General features: G+C 41.8%; 2 protein-coding genes across 9 annotated transcripts in view; both read right to left on the reverse strand.

The window, feature by feature from the left end:
• Nucleotides 1-2,718, reverse strand: part of ptpn23a (protein tyrosine phosphatase, non-receptor type 23, a) — a 100,363-nt gene extending 97,645 nt beyond the window's left edge. For all 8 annotated transcript variants that reach the window (XM_069922160.1, XM_069922156.1, XM_069922159.1 and 5 more), the window contains exon 1: nucleotides 2,624-2,718. In XM_069922160.1, the coding sequence (XP_069778261.1) occupies nucleotides 2,624-2,707 (84 nt within the window). In that variant the 5' untranslated portion in view covers nucleotides 2,708-2,718. The remainder of the gene's footprint in view (nucleotides 1-2,623) is intronic.
• A 2,875-nt stretch (nucleotides 2,719-5,593) lies between these two features.
• Nucleotides 5,594-15,939, reverse strand: part of LOC138752784 (elastase-1-like) — a 33,325-nt gene continuing 22,979 nt past the window's right edge. The window contains exon 8 of the mRNA XM_069915445.1: nucleotides 5,594-5,722. Within this exon, the coding sequence (XP_069771546.1) occupies nucleotides 5,696-5,722 (27 nt within the window). The 3' untranslated portion in view covers nucleotides 5,594-5,695. The remainder of the gene's footprint in view (nucleotides 5,723-15,939) is intronic.

Here is a 15,939-nt window from a genome sequence, read left to right on the forward strand (position 1 = left end):
ATGTGTTAAGGTACAATGAAAATTAATTGATCCGAAATGCTGTTTCACTTTCTGCAAACAGTGGAAAGATAAATTGAGAGAGCAAGAAAAAAAGATATGGACTAGTTTGCTCAACATGTAACAGAAAAGTTGAAAACTGCAGAAGCTGTAAAATGAAGATAATAACATATAATATTGGAGATACTCATCAAGTCAAGCAGCATCTGCAGTGGGAAAAAAACAGTTAACATTTCAGGTCAATAAACCTTCTGCAGAATTGTCCATTAAATGCTCACTCATAAGAATTCACTTCCTATGACCTATGGGAATTGTGGAATTCAGAGGCCTTGACTAACAATTGAAGAAAAGTAGAAAAACAACTGCGGCAGCTGGAAAATTTAAATGTAGTTACACAAGTACTTCATTTAATAAAAGATGCATTCCCTAGAGTGCATTAATGGAATCAATGCTAAAACTGCAGCTGCAGCTGCTCTTCGAGGTACTTGGTACAAATCCAATAAATAAATCACCAGAACTCAAATGTTGAAAGCAACACACAAATGCTGGAAGAAACAAGCAGCATCCACAGAAGGCAAACAATAATCAATGTTTCAAGCTACATCCATGATGAAGGGTTTCTGTGGAAAATGCTGGTTATCTTTTGCCTTCCAAGGATGGTGCCTGGCCCACTGAGGTCCTCCATCATTTTGTGTGTTGCTCTAGTTTCCCAGCAGCTGTAGTCTCTTTTGTTTACCTCAGTGTATAGAGGTTGCCCACAAAGGCTGGATCAGAACATTACAGCTCAGAAACAGGCCCCTCAGCCCTTCTATTCTGCACCAAACTATAATTCTACCAAATTCCACCAACCTTTACCTAGTCTATATCCCTCCATAACCCTCACATTTATGTACCTGTCCAAATTTTTTCTTAGGTTAAAATTGAGCCTGCATTCATCAGGCAGTTCGTTCCACACTTCCTCCACTCTCTGTGTGAAGAATGTCCCCACCTACCGTTCTCTTTAAACTTTTCCCCTTTCACTCTTAACCAACTTCTGTCTGCTTGCATCTAGGGTGAGCAATGCACCCATTCAGCTCCAAAATGTGTGATTCAGGGGTGCAGCTTCATTGACTCGAGTGTGGACCATGTTGGGTACTGGCTGAACCTGTTCCATAAGCTAACAGATCATCCAGATCCTATGATTCGTCTCATCACCTTCTGTTGGAAGCTGGTTTCTCCCCCACCCTTTTTTTGACTGTACCACCTTCCCTAGCCCAGAGATCTCTCTATGGTAATAATGTCAATGGCCAAGTCTGATGAAATTACAACCTCATTTTGCAATTTTGCCAACCATGATAACATTTCAACTACCCTGCTTCTAAAAAAAATCTGCACGGCTCTTAAAATTATTCAAGTACTGTTTCTGCCAGTTTTTGAGCAAAGGAATTTCAAAGATCCATGAGTTTGTCTTAAATGGGAAATCATTCAGAAACAGTAACCACAACTTCCAGATTCTCCAGAAAAGTAAACATCTCCACATCCTCACGACCTTAAAAGGATGACACTGTAAAATAAGAAACTCTGACAGAATTTAACAGAATGAATGTATCAGTGTCTTAAGACCAAGATGTATCAAACCATGACTCATTGCCTTCAAATAACAGATCAGCCCTTAAGCACAAGATATGAAGATATTTCTCATCCAAGGGGTAGAGAAGCATTGTAATTGTCCATTCATGAGCACTGTGAATGCTGGTGAATCGCATACATGTTATAGTCAGCACATGAACATGTCACTGAGATAAAAGATAAGCTATGATCTTATTGCACATTGCAAGTCCTTAGGGTCAATTCCTATTTGCCTGTACTCAAATATACAATTTGAATTTCTTGTCTGTTTCCGACAGCCATTGACATCCAGACTAAAATTCTGTCTAAGCTTTCAAGACATCATCCATAACCGTGTCCACTATATTATGAGCCCTCGTGTACCATTTTGCTTAAATCCCCTGTGGTAACTAACAATGGCAGCCCAACATAGCCAAAAGAATAAAAATCAGGGTTACCTTTGAGATACATCAGACCTCAATTTTGACCATGGGATACACTTCAAGATCATTCAGAATACATGACATTTTCTATCAATTCCACTGCAATAGCAACGACTACTCAACAACCAAATTCATCGCCATTGAAAAACAATGGAATTTGGCAGAAATAGATATGAAAAAGACAACGTTATGAACACAAGTACAATTAAAATAATGTTAAACCATATCTTCCAAAAGAAATTAACTAGAAACTACGGTATAATGTTACATTGAGAGAAAATGAAGTTATAGACAAATATATTAAATGTAAAATATTTGTTGAGATTACTTAAATGATCCATAAAACGTGGAAATCATAGTTTTTGTTTTACAAAGCAAGAGACTGCAATGAAAGGGAGCACAAGAGGCAAACAGTTCGATTTTTGGAGCCTAAGATCCAGCAGGAAAATTCCAAGGCCTGAGTGCCACAAGGCTCCTCCCACCCGGCACAGCCTGACCCGGATCTCTGGCATTATTAATGCTCGAAATACTCTCACTCGGAGGAACACTACGAAGTCCACTCTCTCTCTCTGCTGTTCTCCCTTCTTCATACTTACCTGCCTGACGGCAGTGGCAAAAGGAAACTCCCCTGCTTCCTTCAGGTCGAGCCAGATCATCGGCATCCGAGGCACGGCCTCCATGTTGAAAGGATGTCAACTCCAACTAACCGGAAGCTAAATTCTCAGCGGCGGAAATTCAGCGCTGCGCGTGGCATTCTGGGATTTGGAGTTTGTGGGAGCTGCCGCCTGGCCAGTCATTTGTGGATCTGCTTCATCACTTTGGGTCCAGAGTCAATATTGGGATATGTCTTCCTGGACTGAAAATTAGACTTGAGTTATATTTTCAATAGGCTGTGGGGCCAAGCTCTCCCAACATGAAGGTCAGTCCCAGGAAGTTCTTGTGGTGGACTTTGCAAGATTGATGTGTTTGAAAGCAATATTGACATGAATGAATCTGGTGCCAAGCTCAATGCTGAGGAGTCTTATTGTTTTATTCCTAATGCATTTAATTTTAGCCGTTTTTATATAACTGAATGGCTTGCTAACGGTCATCTACGTTTCATAAGCATAAGTGATTTGGGGAAAAGGCCCACAGCAAATAATGATGTGGAATACTTTGCCAGATCCGTCAGTTACACCAACATACCAGGAATTAAATAAAAAATAAAATGATCAAAGTGAGAATTTTTTTTAGAGATACTGCATAGTAACAGGCCCTTCTGGCCCATGAGCTCGTGCCTCCCAAATACATCCCTGTAATCAATTAACCCCCTACATCTTTGGAATGTGGGACGAAATCCAGAGACATGGAGAGAACATACAAACTCCTTGCAGACAATGCTGGATTCAAACCCAGGTCACTAGCACTGTAATAGACTTAGGCATACACATACAGCACGGTAACAAGCCATTTCGGCCCACGTGTCTGTGCCACCCAATTGACCCTGGTACATGTTGAAGGGTGATAGGAGAAAACCCATACAGACAAAGAGAGAATGTGCAAACTTACAGATGGCACAGGATTTGAACTCTGGTCTCAATTGCTGAGGCTGTAACAGCAATGTGCTAACCACTACACCAACCAAACTGGCAAGATCAGAATTGGGAAGAGCTGGTCACCACTTTGGATAGCAATGGATAATTCGCCTCCCAAAGCAAAAGCAGCAGTGCAGTTCTACCAGAAAGGGGTGGTTTCTCACAATACGGTGGAGCTGACCGTGAAAGAAAAAGAGACAGGGGACAGTTGCCACTCTGGGATAGGGCCCAAGATCAGTGCAAGAACTGTAGGGAATGGGCCATTGGGACAGAGACTGTAACTCACTAAATTATCCAAAACATACAATGCAGGGAAATTAACCCTCAAAGGGGAAACATTTTAAGAACAGGTTCTGGTATCTGCAAAGTTCCCAGCTCTAGCTATGGAGACAGCACCCTTCTCTTTTAGCCATTCTAATCATTCAGCCTCGGGAGTAGCGAAGAGAAAGTGGGACAGGATGCCGTGATCAGACGGTCCAAAAGAATGGAAGAAGAACTGATGACCACTCTAAGAATAAGAAATTGTTATTTGAATTGTCCAATCACTAGCGGTGCCACCGTGTCATCTCTACTGCCCCCCTCCCCACCCCGTCGCAGTCATCCCCACCAGTGGCATAACTTGAAACTATTGGAACAGTTGGTACTTCCATAATGGAGCCCATCTCCACACCAGCCTATGTGGAGGTGGAGGACAAGCTTTTGACAGGCACATTCATTACATCTAAAAGAGGACCTCTTCCCGTGTTAAGCTGACAGTCCCTTTGTAAATCAGGATTAAGATTTCAGATTTATTATCAGAGTATATATATATATATATATATATATGTATATGGCATCACATGAAACCCTGAGATTCCTTTTCCTGAGGGCAAGGCAGAATTACCACTTATTTATAGTGCAAAGAAAAACTGACTCAACATATAAGCAAATAAAGAAATGTAAACAAACTGACTACAATACAAAGAGAAAAAATAAATAAAATTCAAAAGTAAGAGAACTTGAATCTAATGGTGGAGGTGTAGCAGCTGTTTCTGAACTGGTGGTGCAAGTCATGTGGCACCTATACTTCTTTCCTGATGGTAGCAGCAAGAACAGAGTGTATGTTGAGTGGTGTGGATCCTTGATGATTGGTGCTGCTCTCTGACGGCAGTGTTCTTTATCAATGTTCTTGATGATGGAGAGGGTTTTACCTGTGATGTCCTGGGCTGTGGAGAGCTTTTTTTCTAAGAGGTATTGGTATCACATATCAGACCATGATGTAACCAGTCAGCACACTTACTACCACACATCAGTAGAAATTTGCCTGGTTTTCCAATATCATACCAAACCTCCACAAACTCCTGAGGAAGTAGAGGCACTGACATGCTTTCTTCACAGTTCCATTTGTGTGTTGAAAGATTCTCTGAGATAGTGACTCACTATCACCCTCTCCACCTCTGATCCCCCAATGATCACGGATCATATATCTCTGGTTTTCCCTTCCTGAAGTCAACAATCAGCTCCTTGGTTTTGGTGACATTGAATGCAAGGTTGATTGTAGTATTGTGCTAACCATTACACTAAGGTAATAATAATTATTTTTCTATTGAGAAATATTTCATGCTGTCATGGGACCAGAGCATTGCACAAGTTTTCTCAAAAATAAATTTACTTTTGCAGTTAATGAAGGACAGTGCAAATGTAAATCAGAGGATGATGGTAGCTGCTAATCACTAGTGAGACCTACCTGTTTAAAGGATAAATTACTGGGACTTACAAAAGGCCCTTTATTCACTATGTACTGCATAATTTTAATGCAGCTGCAGTCAGTGGGCAATGCAATGATTGTACAAATGACCTTTGCCTGTAATTTAGCTGAGATGACCCTATAAAAGCTTGTTTTATAAGTTAGCATGGTATATAATTAGAATAGAATCTCACACGAGATTTTTTTTTTAAATCTGATTAATATCACAAAAGCAAATCATGAGTAGAAAAACAAAATGAAAGAAATGCAGATTAAGTCCATTTTTATTGATGAGTTTAGGTTAAATTAAATCAATTGAGTGTTCCACGTCTCTGCTTGACATCACTGTTGATGATGTAGAAATTGTCTTATCTTCTGCCATATTGAGCCATGGTCTGAAAGGAAGGAACAAATATTAAGATCTGATTTGAAAATACCTTGTATTTCCAGATCCCCCTGAGTTAGTTGCTCTCAAACAAGGCTGCAACTGGCTGTTGAAAGTGGCAAACCCCAGAAGAAAGAATAAAACAAATTTCTAAAAGTGTCCTCCTCTTTTTTTGCTATCAAATATCAAGTGTGGAATGAGGGTTAGGCCAGGGATGATTCAGCAGTTTTAACAAAGACTTGCAATTACATTGCATTTTTAGCAAATGAAAGTGTGCCATACAAGAACAATCAAACAAAAACCAATGCCAACCCAGGTAAAAGAAACTTAAAGACTGTGTGATTCAAGCTGGCTGAAAGAGGTAGAGTCTAAAACATCGAGGAAACAAATATGAAAAATAAGTAAAGAAGAAAATTCCAGAATAGATTATGCTGGCAGATGAAAATATTAGAACCATAGAACAGAATATCACAGAAACAGGCTACCTCAGCCCCTCTAGTCTTTGCTGAACCATAATTTTTGCCTCGTCCCACTAACCTTCACCCAGCCCATAGACATTCATACCTCCCCCATCCATATACCTGTCCAAATTCTTCTTAAATGTAAAAATTGAGCTCGCATTTACCACTTCAGCCGAGAGCTCATTCCACACTCCCACCACTCTCTGTGTGAAGTTCCCCCTCATGTTCCCCCTAAACCTTTCTCTTTTCACCCTTACCCCGTGTCCTCTCGTTTGTATCTCATCTACCCTCAGTAGAAAAGTCCATCTACATTTACCCTGTCTATCACCCTCATAATTTTAAATACCTCTATTGAATTTCCCCTCATTCTTCTACACTCGAGGGATTAAAGTACCATTAATGGCAGTTTGGCAGTATGTGAGAAGCTTGTCTGAATTTCATTTAACATGAGGAGGCAGTAGTACATGAAAAACCAGCAATCCTTGGTGATGGATAATTTTGAATTCACAGGGAAGAACATGCCAAGAAAATCAGTCATCTTCATTACAGCCTTCATCTGCCACTGCGGTAATTAACAGGTGAGGTAGCAAGAAAATTAAGGGTTAAAGCATGTGATAGAGTTTAAATTTAAATTTTAAATTTAAGTTAAAATTTAAAATTAAAGATAAAATTGGAACAAAGCAATTTTCTAGGAATGTTATATAGATGAAGATGGTTTTCAGTATAAAGAAGGGCCAAAGCTATTAAGTTTATTATCTACACTTTAAAAGATTATTAGCCAATGTAGACAATAACCACTGGTTAAATAGAATTTGGATAACAGATAAGCCCATAAAAGCAAGGATAAACTCCCCTTCTTTCCAAAATAGTGCCACACTATCTTTTAGGTACACTAAAAATAAACTTCTGAGAAAATAAAAGCTGAGATATTAGGACCGTGCAGTGAATTAAACATTAACTGGAGGTAGATCAGTGTGATCAACTTCACATGGCTGAGATCAGGATTGTCCATGAGATTGTGTCCTGAGGTCACAATAAGCTACTTCAGAGGAAAATCCTTGTGTCATGTGTGCCTTAAAGATAGGAGAGAACAGTACAATGGTGGGATTGCTCATGGAGAAACTGGGGGTTGGGTAGGGTGGTAGGGCTGGGACTGCAAGCACACAGACCATTCCTGCAAATCAATGGCATATTTGGAGTTGTATTTGCAGGCCTACAACATGGCCCTGATTACAGGGTCACTTAGAATAAATAGTCATCCATCAAGGTTCCTAAGGAACTAATGGAGAATGACAAGAATTTGAGATTTTTCTATTAGTGGGAGTGATTCTAATGAGGGGTTATAGTTGCAAGTTAAGTGAGTGGTCTTTTTAAATTGACGTACATGGGGACATTTTTCTCACAGATGATGATGAATCTTTGGAATTGTCTACTCAGAAGAATGTGGAGGCTGGATCATGGGAGATATTAGAAGAAAAAGTTCATATATTTTTGAAAGATGGTGGCATATTTGTTGCTGATGTAATTTTTAAAATTTAGATATACAGCACGGTAACACGCCATTTCTGGCCCACGAGCCACCAAATTTACACCCAATTAACATCCAACCCCATAAGTTTCTAACAGTGGGAGGAAACCAGAGCCCCCAGGGGAAACCAGAGCCCCCGGGGGAAACCCATGCAGACACAGGGAGAACATACAAACTCCTTTCAGACAGCTTGGGATTCGAACCCCAGTCCCGATTGCTGACATTGTCAAGGTGTTGTGTTAACTGCTTCACCTATCGTGCCGCCCTGGAGGAGAAGCATTGAAGCAGAGATGTTTTCTAGCTCTCCTCTACAGGATTCTACTGCCCACCTTCCCTTAAATGTTTAAACAACCTGCAGAATAGGGTCAGTAACTATGTTTTTTACATCGGAAAACCTACAAGGGTCTGTGTCAAAGGTGACGGTGGCCATCTTCTGCAGCCCAGAACACAAGGGCTTTAGGTTCTAGGGAGCAATGGATTGGCGCAGGGCACCAAAAAAGGAGAAACCTGGGAAAGAAACCCACAAGGTAGGAGACCACTAGAGTGGGGCTTGGTAGCCAAGGATCTCACACCAGACTGCAGGTCTGCTGGAGACTGGCACAGTCTCATGGGAGATATCAGGACTGAGGTGAAGGTGTTAATAGTAAACCAGGCTCCTGGAAGGCCTTGGGCATCTTCCTAATTGTATCAGAGGTTCAGAACCAGTGTCTGAGGAGAGTGAGTTGGTTGCATGGGGCTGGGTTCACTGCTAGAATGAATAGGAGGGTGTGATTGCAGGCAACGGCATCAGAGGAGGTGGAGGGATCCACAGAAGCTTGATGTCTTTGAAGGAGCTTTTGCTTCTCTTGATTGGGACTAGCGATGCCTCTTAGTGTGCTTTACAGGACAAAGAGGTTTTGTATATTTTATATACATGACTATAAAGAAACCTTGACCTTCAACTAAGAACTATTTGAAACTAGTACAGAAGAGGAGTGGCGGTCTAGACATACAGGACAGGGCCAGTCATACGAGAAACATGTGAGAGAAGATATTGATGAGAAAAGACCTTTAATGGGAAGAAATCCATAATGTTGAATCAGTAGAAATAGTTCTGCAGATGCTCTGGACATGGTAGAAGTACCTTCTGATTGACTTGTACAGTACAAGGTGAATGTTCCCATTTGTCTTGCGTTATTTATTTAATCCTTGTCCCAGCTGCTTCCCTATGTCCTTAAACCATTGGTGAAGGAGGAGGACTGAAAGTTGGGAAAATTGGGCTGTTAACGAAGAAACCCTTTTATTGCTGATCCCAAATCAGACATAATTTTGAACGTGCATAGAAAATATAAGGTCACCTATCAGAAGTGTTTATAATTTACAATAGTTGTTGCCCATCTCAAAAGATTCGATAATGGCGTTGGTGGATTTTTGAGTTTTTATGGGAGCAACACTCGTCTCAAGCTGATCTATTACGTCTCCATCCTAAATCTACTACCTTAAATCTTGAGGCTATGTCCCCGAGTTCTAGTCTCCCCCTCAATATGGATTCAGCGTTGGATTTTAATGATCATTACTATGCACGAGCCAGAATTTGAGGCTGCATCAAGTATATTCTACAGAATTAAGTCCACCCTCGAAATCTTTCAATTCATAATGAGCAAAGTGCTGCGGAATACAGTCGTAACAAGAAAATCTGAAGATGCTGGAGTCTAGAGCATCCATAGAAAGTAAAAGGCAGTTGACATTTCTGGCCTGAGCTCTTCTTCAGGACTGGTGAAAATCAGGCATTCATCTGAATAAAAGGGTGTGGGGAGGGGAAGGGGAAAGGTGATGAGAAGGGAAGAGAAAAACTGGATAATAGGTAAGAAGCAATAGGTGGATTCGGGTAAGGGAGGTAGAAAAAAGAAGGGAAGTGCGGATTTCAGGAAGGTACTTATGCAACATAGATAATATCCTTTTCCCACAGAGACTGAATAAGGATACTTGAAGGTTCTGAGGAATAACTATGTCCAACTGAAATGGAACAATTATGGCTTTAAACATCCAGAAATTACTTATTTGATGTTGAACAAGAATAGGCAAAAGCTTATCTGAGAAAGGATGGCAGGCATATTTGAATTCCAGAAAAATGATTAATATTCCTTCCTGGAAATATTTCATGTTACTCACATTTTCACTGAATTTGACCAGCATATTGTGTCCCTCATCCACAAATTATTACAAAAACAAAGAAGCCCTGGTTCTGTGTGAAGTTCAACAACATTTGTATAAACGATGCAGGTGAATTCATCTTGATCCCTCACTGGACTCAGGAAATCATTACAGTTGCTGCTATTGGATGGGTGCAGTCATAACCTGGGTTATGGAATCCAGCTATGAGTTAGCAATTGTAGATTCTCACCTCCAAAGAGGCAAATGAAGCAAAAGCATAAAAAAGGAAACATTTTGAGCTTACTCAATTTCAGATGCTTCTTGTTCGCAGGCTAGGGACCATAATGACTGATGGCAGGATTATGGACTGAAGTTGATCTTTCTGATGAAAACATAAGAAATAGGAGCAGGAGCAGGCCACCGGCCCGTTAAGTCTGCTCCACCATTCAATGAGATCATGGCTGATCTGATGATAAGCTCATCTCCACCTACCTATGTTTTCCTCATATCCCTTATTTCCCCTATTATGTAAGAATCTATCTAAATTTCTTAAACATCAGAATCAGAATTTATTGTCATGAACAAGTCATGAAATTCAGTGTTTCGAAGCAACATCATATTGTAAACATTCATATTATAACCATCTTACAACTTTACTATAAAAAAAATATAAAAATAATAGTGCACAAAATGTAAGGCAGTGTCTTTGGTTCATTGATTATTCATGAATCTGATAGCAGTGGGAAAGAAGGTGTCCTTGTGCCAATGAGTGCTCATCTTATGGCTCCTGTACCTTTTTCCTGATGGTAGCAGAGTGAAGAGGGCGTGGCCTGGGTAGTGGGGGTCTTTGAGGATAGAGGATGCTTGTTGATTGCATCATCATGGAGGTTTATTTTACTGAGTAGACTTCACTGCTTCAGTGGGCAGCAAATTCCAAGTTCTCCATCCTAAATCTACTACCCTGAATCTTGAGGCTATGTCCCCGATTTCTAGTCTCCCCCTCAAATGGAATCAACTTACCTACCTCTACCTTTCTATGCGAGGACAATTCCTCATATCTCCTCAGAAAGGCACAACAGAAACTGCACTTAAGAAGACTGAAGTGGGCAAGGCTACTATTATGACAACCATCTATAGCAGCTCTATTGAGAGCATCTTGGTCAGCTGCAGGACAGTGTGGGAACGGTTGTTGCAGAGAAATGGATCAGAGGTCAATCCACAGGACCATAAGAGTGGCAGAGAGGATCACTGGTGTCTCCCTCTCCCCATCAATGTGATCTACCGGGATCATTGTCTGAACAGGGCATGTAAAATCAATAGGCCCTTTCATACAAAGAAAAAGCTCAACTGTAAAGGCAGAGATTCTTCACCCTTACGTCGGGAGACTTTCTTCTTGAATGTGCTGTAGCCGGCTCCAAGGCGCCGACTGCATTCCCTCTTGGTAAAGGATAATCGGCGGAGTGCAGCACCCCGTCGCCTCTCATGAAGGTACAGCCGCTCCAAGCGGCTGGTTAGGGTCAGGCTGATGATGCTATCAGCCTGTGACCCAACTCCCCACTCACCCCTCTCCCATCTTAAACCCCTCAAAGCACGGGTGGTCGGCAGGAGCCGTCAGGGCATTGGCAACCGGCAGGAGACATCAGGGCGGGGGTGGCCAATGGGGGCCATCAAGGGGTGGTCAGTGTGGGCTGTGACAGCCCTGTTGGCTGCTCTGGCACCTCACCGGGCTGCTTCAACCTTGTGGACCACTCTCTGTGGCTCAAAATGTAGCAGGGCAATGTCCGTCTTCCCTCCCCACAATCTTCCACGCAGCTGGAACTGTTCTGGGAAGCAGAACTGTTCTGTTCCGGGCGGTTCCAGCTGTGTGGTGGATTATGGGTAGGGAAGATGGCCATTGCTCTACTGCAAATTTATGATGGGTGGCGCTATGGCACCAGTCGCCCCACCTCCAATAGCTCTGGAAGGTGATGTGAATGTGAATGTGGCTTGATGTGAATGTGGCGCAGGAGCAGCTTTTTGGGGCTGCTCCATGAAAGGTAAGTTTATGTTTTCTCTCTGTGCTTGTGGAGGCCTGGCATGAACGAGCCTATTGAGGACCCTTCCACCGTACATGCAGCATTTTTCTGCTGCTCCTGTCGGGGAAGAGATACAGGACTATCAGAGCCAGCACGACCAGGCTGAGAAACAGCTTCTTCCCAAGGGGAGTGAGAATACTGAACAACCAAAGGAACTGCTCAAACTAACCATCCAAGATTCTTACATTCATGAAATAATATTTATTTGTATAGATAAAATACTTGTCCTGCATATTCAGGTAGTCCTCGACTTCCGACCTACGTGAGTTACATCCACCAGTACATACTACTGATTTTTAAAAAAATCTTTATTAAAACGACTGTGCAAGTACATATTTTATATTAAAAGTACTGTATACAGTGTCTCCCCCCCCCCCCCCCCCCACTCCTGGCGGCTGCCCAAAGTCCCTGCTCCCAGCAGCAGCCTCAAGTTATCACTCCCGGCGGCAGCCCAAGGTCCCCACTCTGGACAGAAACCCAAATTCTCGCTCCCAGCAGCAGCCTGAGGCCCGGCTCCTGGCAGCAGCCCAAGATCCCCACTCCCAGTGGGAGCCCAACATCCCCTCTCCTGGTGGCCGCCCGAAATCCCCACTCCCTGCTGCTACCTGAGGTCCCCGCTCCCAGTGGCAGCCCGAGGTTCCCATTCCTGGCAGCAGCCTGAGGTTCCCAAGTTATGACCAATCCAAGTTATGATCAACTCACCGGTCCCAATTATGGTCATAAGTTGCCGTCTACCTGTATATTGTTTGTCTGTATGTGTGTTATGTCTGGTTGTATGTCTCCGTGTTTTGCACTGAGGACAAGAGAATGCTGTTTCATTGGGTTCTACTTGTACAATTAGATGACAATAAACTTGACTTGGACTTGGCCTTTCATAATTTTATACATTTCTATAAGATCCCTTCTCATTCTTCTAAATTCTAGTGAGTACAGTCCCAGACGACTCAATCTCTCCTCATCGGCTAATCACCTCATCTGTGGAATCAACTTGGTGAACTTCCTCTACACCTCCTCCAAACCCAGTTCATCCTTCATCAAGTAAGGAAATCAGAAATGCATGCAGTACTCCAGATGCACCCTCACCAGTACTTGTACAGTTGCCCCCTAACTTCCTTGCTCCTAAATTCAATCTCTCTCTCATGGTTTTAATAATAAGTGCTGCATGACTCCAGAAATGCACTATCCCGTCATAGCACCTGAAATAGTTCAAAGAATAATGACCCAGAAGTAGAGTACCTCTGCATGTGAATTGTCATGACAACAGCTAATTTAAAGTAGGAAATTTTTCAATTGCAAGTTGTTGACAATGACTTTCTAGTCACAGCTGATGAGTTAGGCAGGGGTAGTTCCACTGATGTTCCTTTATGGCAAGTGTGTGATTATATTATGTCAGAGTGGAGTGAATTGGAATAAAAACAGAAGTTGCAGGAAACTCTCATTAGATTAAGCAGCATATGAGGAAAGAGAAATAGAAGTTCTCTCCACTCATTATTTTGACCAACATATTATGCCCAATTCCACAAGCTGTTCAGAAAGCAGAACTTTGATAGTGTGAGGCCAGGTTGCACAGGTGATTCCCAATAGTTATAGAACCTTATGGTTAATAGTTCAATGAGGACAGCCAGAAGGAGGCAAAAAGATAAATAAATACACGTCACAGCTATTACTGAAATCTAAAGCCCAAAGATCAGTCAGCATCTGTGGAGAGAGAAAAACTGAAACCAGAACCAGTGGTGACACAGAGGAAAAATCATTTATCTGATAACAATTGAAGACAAACTGAGGCTCCTTCAATCTGCAGGTGTGATCATGAGCTTTCAATTTCTAGTCACTTTCATCTTCATCCTATTCAGAATATGACCTCTCTGTCTTTGCCCTCATAAACATTCCACCCACTTTAGTCCCACCAGCCTGCGTTTGATCCATATGCCTCTCAACCCATCCTATCCATGTATCCGTCCAAAATGTTTCATAAACGTTACAATAGGACCTGCCTCAACTACTTCCTCCAGCAACTTGTTCCATGCATCTAACTCCTTACGTTTTAAAAAAAAGTTACCCATCAGGTTCCTGTTAAATCTCTCCCACCACACATTAAATCTATCTCTTCTGGTTACTATTTTCTCTATTCTGGGAACAAAAAGATTTTGTGTGCTTACCTGATCTATTCCTCTCATGATTTTGACCACCTCTATGAAATAACCCTTCATCCGCCTGGGGTCGAATGAATAAAACCCTACCCCACTTAACCTCTGTCTATAGCACAGGCCCTTGAGTCCTGGCAACCTCCTTTTCTTCACCCTCTCCAGATGACAACATCTTTCTGGCACCACAGTGACCAAAATTGTATATAACACTTCAAATGGGACCTCACCAATGTATTGTACAACTACAATATGACCTCCCAGCTTCTGCACTCAATATTCTGACTGATGAAGGCCAATGTGTAGAAAGCCTCTTTGAACACCCTATTTACCTGTGATGCCACTTTCAAGGTATTATGTACCTGTACTCCTAGATCCCACTTTTCCATGATGCAATGATAGAGTGCTAGTGATCTCCCTGACCACGAGAGGAAGTCGGAGACTTGATTGTTGCAGGTTGGGAAGGATTCAAGATGGATGTCTCCACACCATTTTGTGTGCACTTTAGATAGGGGTGCAGTGCTAATTTTTTAGGTGCTGGAGCTCACCAAAAACAATGACAAGGAGGTCTCACGAGACCTAGCCTTAGTGGCCGTCACATTGTAGTTGGCATTGTATAATTTAATAATATGATAAAGTGTTGCATTCACTAATTATTATAAAATATAATTATCAACAAGTAAAGAAAAAGACAGCAATCATTTATTTTACCAATTTTAAACTATTTATCTACTTACCAAATGCCTCAAATGAGAAGTTTCACAATAATTTCTACAAAGGATCAGACATAATATGTTTGGGGGGTGGGGGGGGGGTCTAAATCAACACTTGTCCTGGTGTCATCTACTGATGTGTAGTACCACAGCCATGATGTGGCATACGGCTCAGAATTCCACTGAACTAGACAAGGTCTGTGGGGTTCCTGGGAGTCACTATCTCGGAAGATCTTTCCTGGAACCAACACACCAATGGCATCATGAAGAAAGCCTCTGCTTCCTCAGGAGTTTGTGGAGGAGCTAGTGGAGTTGTTCAAGTGAACCGGTACGGACTTGAAGGGCCGACATGGCCTGTTTCTGTGCTGTAAACGGTTATATGGTTATAAGTGCTGATACATGATTTAAGAGAATTCTTGACCATGTTGTTAGTATCAAGTTTGTGACTAAATCCCCTCTCATACTCAGCAGTCCTAATAGGAATAACTTTCAAACAGCTCAGTAATGGGTGTAAATCTTGGGGGATGTGGCGTCCATGATCCTCCACATAATCTCTGAAGACACTTATTACACGGGAAGAAGGCGGCTTAAACCTCTTACAGAGAGATCATATTGCACCTTCTCCATTATTAGACGGTATTTCAACAGGCCAATAGCCTTTATCAAGGATACACATTTCATTTAGCAGGTTCAGAAGTTCGAGAACCTTTCAAGCATGTTGTCATGAGCATACGGTATTGCAAATTGTTGTTTATAAGACTAATAAGAAACTGTAGATAATTAATGGGGACAATTTTGTTTTTGCTTGTTCAGGTAATTTGTCCATACTTCCTCTTTTCCACTTCCAGAGTTTTTGTACCAGGTTGCTCTTGCTCTATATAGTTTCATTTGCCCATCTACCCTACCAATAGTGCCTTCCTTTGCAGCTATAATAGTCAGCTCTACCTTCCCATCATATATCAATGTATATAGAATGGTTTAAATATCTTCCATTGACAGGTCCACCTTGCTGATTCACACTTCACAGATGTATTTCCACACTTCATGAGATGAAGCAAATGAACTGTTCCTTTGCACCATAGAACTGTTCCTGTGCCACCTCAACCTTAATTTGCAAGAACTTGAAGCACTGTTGGTTCAACACTTACACAAATCCTGGTCTTGGTTTCCTCA

This window comes from Narcine bancroftii, chromosome 2, assembly GCF_036971445.1.
Source record: "Narcine bancroftii isolate sNarBan1 chromosome 2, sNarBan1.hap1, whole genome shotgun sequence".
NCBI classification, from domain to species: domain Eukaryota; kingdom Metazoa; phylum Chordata; class Chondrichthyes; order Torpediniformes; family Narcinidae; genus Narcine; species Narcine bancroftii.